Source organism: Hemitrygon akajei, chromosome 16 (genome assembly GCF_048418815.1).
Source record: "Hemitrygon akajei chromosome 16, sHemAka1.3, whole genome shotgun sequence".
NCBI lineage: Eukaryota > Metazoa > Chordata > Chondrichthyes > Myliobatiformes > Dasyatidae > Hemitrygon > Hemitrygon akajei.
This window is the reverse complement of record NC_133139.1, coordinates 89,044,462-89,055,243: the sequence shown is the minus strand read 5'-3', so window position 1 is coordinate 89,055,243 and position 10,782 is coordinate 89,044,462. Positions and strand designations below refer to the sequence as shown.

Here is a 10,782-nt window from a genome sequence, read left to right as displayed (position 1 = left end):
AGTGCAGGAGTATAAAGGAAAACAAAATGGTTGTTACCCTGGATCTGAAGCAGCACTGAATAAAAAGCATGAAGAACACAATAAAAAGAAACAAAAAAACACGGTAAGTATAAATATAAAAGCAACCCTATAAAACACAATGTACAAGTTACGTACACAGACTGATTGTATATACATAAAGTGACGCTAGGTGTAGAAACGTAGTTGTGGCGGGTGGATTAAAGGGTTAATCTGCCTCACGCCTTGGAGGAAGAATGGGACAAACAGTCCATTCACAGGATGGTTGGGGTCTCTCGTGATATCGCTGGCTTTTTCTGGTAACGTTTTGTATCCATTCAGTGGCCACATTATTGGCTAATAAAGTGGCCACTGAGTGTATGTCTGTGGTTTTCTGCTGCTGCAGCCCATCCACTTCAAGGTTCAATGTGTTGTGCGTTCAGAGATGCTATCTGCACACAACTTTATAATACACGTCACCTTCCTGCCTGCTTGAACCAGTCTGGGTCATTCTCCTCTGAGCTCTCTCATTAACAAAGCATTTTTGACCTCAGAACTGCCGCTCGCTGATTTTGTTTCTGTTGTTTCACATCATTCTCTGTAAACTCTAGAGACTGTTGTGCATGAAAATCCCAGAAGATCAGCAGTTTTTGACATACTCAAACCACCCTGTCTGTCACTAACAACCATTCCACGTCAAAGTCACTGAGAACACTTCTCTTCCCCTTTCTTATATTTAGTCTGAATAAATGAACCTCTTGACCATGTCTGCATGCTTCAATGCATTGAGTTGCTGCCACGTGATTGGCTGATTAGATATTTGCATTAATGAGCAGGTGCACATGGGTACCTAATAAAGTGTGTGTAGATATATCCTTAATGGTGGGTAGGCTGGTGCCGGTGATGCGTTGGACAGCTTTAACTACCCGTCGTAGAGCCCTCTTGTCCACTGCAGAGTAGTTTCCCAGCCATACAGAACATGTTAGGGTGCTCTGCACTGCACATCTGTAGAAGATGATGAGTTTTGCTGTGCGTAGACCAGCTCTCTTCAGCCTCCTCAGAAAATAGAGGCTGTGCAAGGTGCATGTTTGTGGTGTTCTGCTGCAGCAAACATCTTGCCAGTGCATGACTGGAGGGGACCCACATTGTCAGACATACTGCCTGACAATCCAAGTCTCTTTCTACCTGCTGAGGAGGTTTCGTTTTGAAGCAGGGCAGTGGGGTTATCTCCAGTGAAACCATATCTATTCCTCAGCTAACATTACTGAAAGAGCTTATCGGAATGATTGTTGATGACTGGAGCTTGCTAAGTGCACATGCTTCCCCACAAGTTGGATGCACTTCAAAATATTTACTTTGTTCACTGTAAAGCATTTTGCATGATCCCAAGGCCATGAAAGCACTGACAGAAATGCATGTCTTTTTTCTGGACCCACACAGTCATTCTGGGAAGTCTGAACCTCGCTCATCCCAGAGGCTCAGTGCCTTCAGTTTGTCAAGGCATTAACTGCTGAGCAATTACATAACAAGCTGTGGAAGCAGGTAAACGGTGAACTGAGAGACAGTGTGCATGGTGATGGAATGCCCTTAAAGGTTAAAGACGCAGGAAGATAAACAGGCCTCTTTCTCTCTGATATTCAAAAAGAAATGCCTACATATGCCCTTCATACAAATACTAATATACTGTATTCTCGCACAGCCATCTTCATACACACACACACACACACACACACACACACACACACACACACACACACACACACACACACACAAAAACACACACACACCATTTTCTCTCTTGCACACCCATAGACAGACACAACCTTGCACAAGCACTCTCTGACACATGCACCCTTGCTGAAGTCCGCAATCAATTGCTTGGTCTTGCTGACCTTGAGTGCACGATTGTTGTGACACCACTCAACCAGCCGATACTTCTCACTCCTGTACGCTACCTCATCGCCACCTGAGGTTCTACCAGCAACAGTGGTGTCATCAGTGAATTATAGACAGTCCCACGCGCTTGCTAGCACAAACACACACACACACACACACACACACACACACACACACACACACACACACACACACACACACACACACACACACACACACACACACACACACACACACACACACACACACACACGCAAGCAGTATCCCCTCTCTGTCACCACCTCCCTTTCACACACCTTTGCTGATGCACACACATCTCAGTCTCTCAGACTGAAGTCTTCTCTTACTCATGCAGTTACATACATCCTTTATCTCTCAGAGGTATATAGATTCTACTACACTCACACAAAGATAGCTTATGCACCTCACACACACATAAAAACACATACCAACCAACCCCTTTATACACACGCTCTCCCTGACACAGTCACACTCTTCACACCTTCCTTGTTCACTTACCTTCTCTCTCACAGATACATTTACACAGACTCTCTTTTACAATCTCTCTTAAACACAACCTCTTCTCAATTGCACATAAGTGCAATTGCAAAGAAAGCACAACAGTACCTCTACTTCCTTAGGAGTCTGTAGAAATTTGGCATGACATCTAAAACTTTGACAAACTTCTATAGATGTGTAGTGGAGAGTGTATTGACTAGCTGCATCACAGCCTGGGATGGGAACACCAAAGTCTTTGAATGGAAAATCCTGCCAAAGGTAATGGATTCGGCCCGTTACACCACAGTAAAGCCACTGAGAATATCTACATGAAATACTCTTGTGGAAGAGCAGCATCCGTCATCAAAGATCCTCACCACCCAGGCCATGCTCTTTTCTCGCTGCTCCCATCAGGTCGAAGGTACAAGAGCCTCAGGACTCACACCACCAGATTCAAGAACATTTTCTACCCTCAACTAATGCAAATATACATATAAAACAAGTTAGCAGTAATAAACCTAAAAGTGTAGGAATAATAATAATCAATAATAAACAAACTATCGATGTCTAGGGGTAAATAAATTGTCATAGAAAAGTATACGGTTCAGTTCAGTTCATGAGTGCTGATGTAGTTATGGTTGTTGTTTTGTAATCGTTGGAGAGAGAGAGAGAGCGAGCGAGCGAGATGTAACAGCTACAGTCAGGCAAACCTTCCTTTGCTTTCTTAATCCGTCATATCGGTGTGGTCATTCAGTTATGACCTCTCCGTCCTTCTGCTAGACCGTTCTTCTGTGATGGACTCGTCACTCTGGCATGAGTGGACGGACACACACAAGTCCCCACTAGCCCTGCTTTAACACTGTGAGCTTTACTAACCGATCTCCTGGTTCGGTCTCCGAAGCCCCCACCTTTCTTGTGGGTTCCAACACTCAATCAGTGTCCACTGGCGTGTCTGGAGGGTGTCTCTCCAGACCTGTCTTTTATCCCTACTCACGGGGACTCAGCTATCCATCACTCCTGAATGACTGTGTCCATCAAATAAGGCCACTCCTTCAGTCCACTGAGGAATGTTTATGAGCAAACTATTGTCCTTGCAGCAAAACAGTAAATTATTCAAAAAGGAGTCACAATACGGTTAATCAGCAATTTCCCCCTCTCTCTTATCTGTCGCTGATATTCTCGCCTGTTTTTTGTCTATTTCTCATGGTCAGCATAGCAACAGTAATAGTTTGTTTTTCTCGGGGTGGGGATGGTTAACCCTTCACCCCATTGTCCATCAGGTCTGTTCATCACTCATAACACTATTTCTGGTGTTCCCACAACTGATGGTCTCTCTTGAGGGACTCTTTATCTCATTATCTCATGTTCTCGTTATTTATTGCTATTTATTTATATTTGTATTTGCACAGTTTGTTGTCTTCTGCACTCTGGTTGATGTTTATTGATCCTGTTATAGTTACTATTCTATAGATCTACTGAGTATGATCACAGGAAAATGAATTGATTGTTTATGGTGACGTATATGTATTCTGATAAAATTTACTTTAACATTCTCAGTCAAGCTCAAGCCAAGTTTATTGTCCTATGCCCATGATATAAATCCCATGAAAATGAGCTTTTTTGCAGCAGCGGCAGCACACTACATTACAAACATCACAAACAGAAACTTAAATTGACATAAATTATATCTAATTTACACAAAATAAATGTAACAACACTAGTGCAAGTTGAGAGTGGGAAAGAAATATATATAGAGCTGGTGGTAGAGTTTTTCTGGGTTGGTTCATGAGCCTGTTGCCAGTAGAAAAAAGCTGCGTTGAACTCTAGGGTGTGGGTCTTCAGGCTTCTGTACCTCCTACCTAATGGCAGCATTGAGAAGAGGGTATGGCCCAGACGGTGGGGGGTCCCTGATCACGTTCATCACCTTCCTGGGTCATTGCCTCATGTAGATGTCCTCGATGGTGGGGAACTGACTCTCTTACACATGCTTTCTCTCTCTCTCTCTCTCTCTCTCTCACACACACACACACACACACACACACACACACACACACACACACACACACACACACACACACACACACACACACACACACACACACACACACACACACACACTCACTCACTCTCCTGGGATAACGCCATTTACCCATGGCTAGCTGGCAGTGTTGAGTGTGCCCTTGAAACCGGATGGATCCAGTAATGAGTTCCATCCCTCTAACAACTTCTCTTCAGCTGTTCTGATCGTCGTTCAATAACACATGGATTGGATGGCGTTTCTGATGTTTAACTGAACCAAAAATACTTGCAGATATTGGAAATCTGATTGTCTTGTTTCCTTCCCGAGCAGCGGGTGGTGCTGCTGCATAACATCTCCTGTGACCTCAGGCGCTGTCTATGTGGAGTTTGCACATTCTCCCTATGACCTGTTTCGGTTGGGTTCTCAGGTTTTCCCCCACATCCCAAAGACATCCAGATTGGTGGGTTATCATTGTAGATTAATCCTCGGTGGCTGGTGGAAGAATTAGTGAACAACAGGAGGGCAGGTGAGGGAGAATAGGTCAGAGGGAAATCAGTGAAGGAATGGGACTGATGAGAAAGACTCAGTGGCCAAATAGACACCTTCAATATCTGGGAAAACGTACTCAACTTCTCTTCCGGCCTCTTTCACATTCCCCGCTTTTCCTTTGCCCTGATCTGACTACAGGTGGACTGTAAGAGCTTTCTAACTGGTTGCATCATTGTCTGGTCTGGAGAGGTCACTGCACAGGATCAGAAAAAGCTGCAGAAAGTTGCAAACTCAACCACCTCCATCGTGGGCGCTGGCTTCCCACCATCCCGGACATCTTCAATAGCTGATGCCTCATAAAGGCAGCATCTGTCATCAGTGAGGAGCTACAGGAGTCTGAAGACGCACACTCAAAAGTTTTAGGGACTGCTTCTTAAGACCATAAGACACAGGAGCAAAATTAGGCCATCTGGCCCATCGAGTGTTCTCCTCCATTCAATCATGGCTGATCCTTTTTTCTATCACCTCCTCAACCCCAGTTCCCGGCCTTCTTCCCGTAACCTTTGATGTCATGTCCAATCAAGAACCTCTCAAGCTCAGCCTTAAATATACCCAACGACCTTGCCTCCACAGCTGCACATGGCAACAAATTCCATAAATTCACCACCCTCTGGCTAAAGAAATTTCTCCGCATCTCTGTTTTGAAAGGGCGCCCCTCTATCGTGAGGCTGTGCTCTTTTGTCCTAGACTCTCCCACCATGGGAAACATCCTTTTCACATCTTCTCTGTCTAGGCCTTTCAACATTCGAAAGGTTTCAATGAGATCCCCCCCTCATCCTTCTAAATTCCAGCAAGTACAGATCCAGAGCCATCAAACATTCTTTGCATGATAGCCCTTTCATTCCTGGAACCATCCTTGTGAACCTCCTCTGGACCGTTCCCAATGCCAGCACATCTTTTCTAAGATGAGGGTCCCAAAACTGTTCACAATACTCAAGGTGAGGTCTCACCAGTGCCTTATGAAGCCTTAGCATCACATCCTTCCTCTTGTATTCTAGACCTCTTGAAATGAATGCTAACATGGCATTTGCCTTCCTCACCACTGACTCAACCTGCTGTTCTGCACAAGGACTCCGAAATCCCTCTGCATTTCAGATTCCTGGATTTTCTCCCTGTTTAGAAAATAGTCCGCATGTTTATTTCTACTACCAAAATGCACAACCATGCATTTTCCAATACTGTATTTCATTTTCTGTCTTCTTGCCCACTCTGCTAATCTGTCTAAATCCTTCTGCACCCTACTTGTTTCCTCAATACTACCTGTCCCTCCATCAATCTTCGTATCATCTGCAAACTTGGCAACAAAGCCATCTATTCCATCATCTAAATCATTTATATACAGCATAAAAAGAAGTGGTCCCAACACCAACCCCTTCAGAACCCTAGTCACTGTCAGCCAACCAGAAAAGGATCTTTTTAATTCCCCTTTCTTCCCCTCTGCCACCAGATTTCTGAATGGGGGATGAACCATCCCATGAAAACTATCTCACTGTTCTTGCTCTCTTTTTGTCCTACTGACTTTACATATATGTACACATAGAATGGCCACTGTCATAGTCCGGTCCGTGAAGTCCGCATTCCATCTCACGGTCTGGTCTGTGGACTCCAGACTCCGGGTCTTCTGGCGTTCCCTTGTCTCATTTGGGCTAAATCGTAGGCACCTGATTCTCGTCTTGGGGCCAAGAATATAAGTGGCCCTGGGTTCGAGGCTGGTTGCTGGTTCATCTTGTTAGTATCATGTTCTTGCCTCTGTGTGGGTTTGTCCTATCAGTATCCTGTCCTCACCTCCGTGGGGTAAGTCAGGCCGTCCTTGCTGTTACCCTGAGGCTGGACGGAGGGTAAAAGGAGGCTGAAAGGAGGTTCCCTTCCTTTCCTCTGAAGCCTTGCCTGCAACCTATGTCTGGGGCCTCGCCTTGCCTCTGCCTCACCTTGCCTGGAGCCTTGCCTCACCTTGCCTCTGCCTGGAACCTTGCCTCGCCTTGCCTATGCCTGGGGCCTTGCCTCGCCTCGCCTCTGCCTGGAGCCTCGCCCTGTTTGGAACTGTCTGTCTGTGTCCATGCCTTCGCTAGGTAGGTCCGGCCGTTCTGCCGCTACCTAGCGTTGGGAACTGTCTCGTTGTGTTTAGCGTTCTGTGTAATGAGTCCCAGCTCTACGTCCTGTACCCAAGGAGGTGTCCCGGCACTATGTTCTGTGTAATGAGTTCCGGCCCTACGTCCTGTACCCAAGGAGGGGTCCCTGCTCGGTGTTCCATGTTCCTGTCTCTCCCTCAACTCTGTGTTCTGCATTCCTGTTCTCCCTTGACCGTCTTTGTGTTCTGCGTTCCTGTTCTCCCTCGACCAGGGCTCTGTGCTCTTGTCATGTCGATGTGCCTCACCCAGCATGGTGCTGGGATTCCCTTGTCCTGTCCAGGAGTCTCACGTCCAGTCCTGTACCTCTCCTCGTCCTGTAGACATGTCTTGTCCTCGCCTGGTTCTGGAGTCCGAGTCCGAGTCAAGACCTAGGTTCTGGGTCCTTGTCCAGTCTCTGGCTCGGATTCTAAGCCCAGGCTCCTAGTTGCCAGTTCCCTTATCCTGGTTCTGCTATCCTCATCAAGTCCTAGCCCAGGCCCAGAATCTTTGTCTCATCCAGGGCCTGTGTCGTGTCCAGCGTTCTTTCTTCCTCATTCCCTTGCTTCCTTCTCATGCCTAGTCCTGTTCCTGGTGGTTCAGTGTCTGTGTCTTGCTTTTGGGTCCACTCCCCAGTGCCCCCCTAATGACAACCACTCTGTTCTGTACAGGAGTGGAACCCTGTGTGGTCTTCTGCCCAACCACTTCAAGGTTCAACATGTTTCATTTTTAGAGATGCTTTTCTGCACACCACTGTTGTAACATGATGTGGTTGGTTATTCGAGTTACTGTCACTTCCTTGCCAGCTTGCACCAATGTGACCATTCTTCGCTGACCGATTTTCCTATTTTAATTGATTATTATTTGATGTATTGCATTGTACTGCTCGCACAAAAGAACAAAACTGACGACGAACGTCAGGGACAATAAGCTCGATTCTGATTCTCCTTCCTTTTTAACACACAGCCTCGCCTGCACTGAACCCCTTTCTTTCCTTTCTGAGGTGGAAGTGAAGCAGAGAAGGGACTATTTCGACTCATTAAGGCGCTGCTCAGTGACCCTTCACTTTGACCCCGCAGTTTACCCAACGACCCTCTCTGTTTCGCGAGGGCAAAGCTCTCAGCATTTTCAGTCACCCCGCCACCCGCGTAAGCAGTCTTTCGTAATCGAAGTCGGAGGCGATATAAAACAACAGATTTAGTTTCTCCCTCGCTCGCTGTACAGCAGCAGCTTCCTGCTTCAGACCTTGGTGTGGGAACTGCGCGCAGGCTGCAAGCCGGGTTTGGAGGAGGCTGGTGTGCAGCCAGTCGGGGTCTGCTGGCCAGAGAGAGAGAGAGGGAGGGCGGCCGGCAACGTCAGTCACCGATAATGTCTTCCAGGACTCAGGAGACCTGTTCCTCCTGTGGCACCTCTCCGCTGCCCTCCCAGCAAAACCTCGACACTTCTTTGGAAACCGGGGCTGCGGGTGGCGCCAGCGGCGTGTGAGTGTAGCCGGCTGCAAGCCGTCTGAAATGGGGAAGCCGTGGTGGAGCTGGTCGGCAACGCCGATACGAGGTGTGGGAGCGGACGAGGGAGAGAGCGAGAGGGAGAAGAAATGGGCTGAGATATTCCAGCGTTTTGACACGAATAAGGATGGACAGGTGGATATAAAGGAACTGGGAGAAGGCCTGAGAGCCATGGGCATATCGATGGAAGGCAACACTGAGCAGGCACGGTATTTTTCATGTAATGATTGCCTTTGTTTCGGATTTAGACTTGTTCGGTGAATCCAACCGATTTTATTGCTCCCCGTTGTCGGGGACGGCGGTTTTGCATCGGGCTTGTGGGTAGTTGATATCAGCCGGTCCCACGGCATGGGAGGTCCGACAGTAGCTGGCGAGAGGCGATATGGGGCCAGCACTGGTACAATGCTCTCCGATACTGTCGCTTCCTCTTTCATATACGGAACGCAACATCTCAGAATTAGCTGACCTCACTGGGGCAGGAATCACATGACTGGGACGCCGACTTATGTTACATAGACATGCTGCGAGCTGGGACAGTCATATTACACACACGTTGTGTTGGGCATCCCGTCAGTACTTTGCACACGTGGTGTGTGCGGGACAGTTACACACACGGTCAGAGCTGCGACAGTTCTTTACACACACACAGTCAGGGTGATAGAGTTGTGTTGCGTACACGGTCAGTATGGGGACAATCCTGTCACACAAACCGCCAATGTTGGTTCAGTTGTGTTCACACACGCTCAGGGCTGAGATATTAGTCAGTTGGGATTGTGTTACACACGGTTAGTGTTGGGCCAGTTCTGTTACACACAGTCGGTGTGGGACGGTTCTGTTACTCGTAGTGTGGGACGGTTGTGTTACTCGTAGTGTGGGACTGTCTGTTACACACAGTCAGTGTGAGACTGTCTGTTACACACTGTCAGTGTGGGACGGTTCTGTTACTCGTAGTGTGGGACTGTCTGTTACACACAATAAGTGTGGGACTGTGTTACGCACTGTCAGTGTGGGATGGTTCTGTTACACACAATCGGTGTGGGACTGTCTGTTACACGCAGTCGGTGTGGGACAGTTCTGTTACACACACATAGTGTGGGACTGTCTGTTATGCACTGTTGGTGTGGGGACAGATCTATTACATACGTCAGTGTTGGGCCAGTTCTGTTACATGCGGTCGGTGTGGGACTGTTACACGCGGTCGGTGTGGGACTGTTACACGCGGTGGATGTGGGATCGTCTGTTACACGCGGTCGGTGTGGGACTGTTACACGCGGTCGGTGTGGGACTGTTACACGCGGTCGGTGTGGGACAGTTCTGTACACACGGTGGATGTGGGATCGTCTGTTACACGCGGTCGGCGTGGGACCGTCTGATACACACATCATTAGTGCGGGAACACCCTGTCCTATTACATACAGTCAGTGTTGTACCTTTCTGTTACACACAGTCAGTGCTTGGACTTGCAGTCCCTTTTGCACACTGAGCTGCCAATGGGATAGATAGGCAGATTTGGCCAAGGCGTTGAAGTCATTGTTCAGCTAACTGAGGATTGAACAACCAACTCTTATTAATGGCCTCTGATCCACACCCTTTGGAAGTATTTGACATCCTGTGCTTGCTGGACCGAGCTCTCCTCCAGCTCGCTGTGAACTCGTCACCTCCCGTACCTGCCCCAGATTCTGTGTACAAACACTGTCTGCGCTCCTATCCCTGCCAGGTGCATGACTCACACCCTGCTCCTGAGTTTGGCCTTGAGTTTCGGGTTAGTTATCTGTGCTATTGCTAAAGTGGCATCGTCCCATCTCTGCTGCATCTCTGGCCCGCCTCCCTTGTTCTCGTGCCCTCGACCAGGAGGCTCCTTGATCTCTCTCTCCCAATATCCAACTCGCCTCCCTCACATTGTTCATTACCGTAGCTGTGTCAGAGCCCTGCAGCATGACCTGGGATGCGTCATACCTGGACTAATTGTCGACTCAATAATAATCCGTCAAATGGGGAAGCAGCTTACCTCCGAGTGTTCTTCATCCAGAAAATGACCAGATGGGAAGGTCTATTTCTACCGCATTCCTGACATAATTCGAGTCATTTGATGTTGCGGTACTCACTGAGGTTGGCAATTAGCTTGCAGATGTTTCATCACCAGTAGAGGTGACATCCTGAGTGCGTAGTTGTTAGTTTTCTCTCTGGGAGTGCTCGCATTTATGTACTCTCC

At 47.7% G+C, this 10,782-nt stretch overlaps 1 protein-coding gene across 1 annotated transcript in view; it reads left to right on the top strand.

Annotated features, from left to right (window-relative positions):
- Window positions 1-8,203: 8,203 nt before the first annotated feature.
- The window catches only part of LOC140740276 (mitochondrial adenyl nucleotide antiporter SLC25A24-like), a 60,461-nt gene continuing 57,882 nt past the window's right edge, over window positions 8,204-10,782 (top strand). Inside the window, exon 1 of the mRNA XM_073069406.1 lies at window positions 8,204-8,774. Within this exon, the coding sequence (XP_072925507.1) occupies window positions 8,577-8,774 (198 nt within the window). The 5' untranslated portion in view covers window positions 8,204-8,576. The remainder of the gene's footprint in view (window positions 8,775-10,782) is intronic.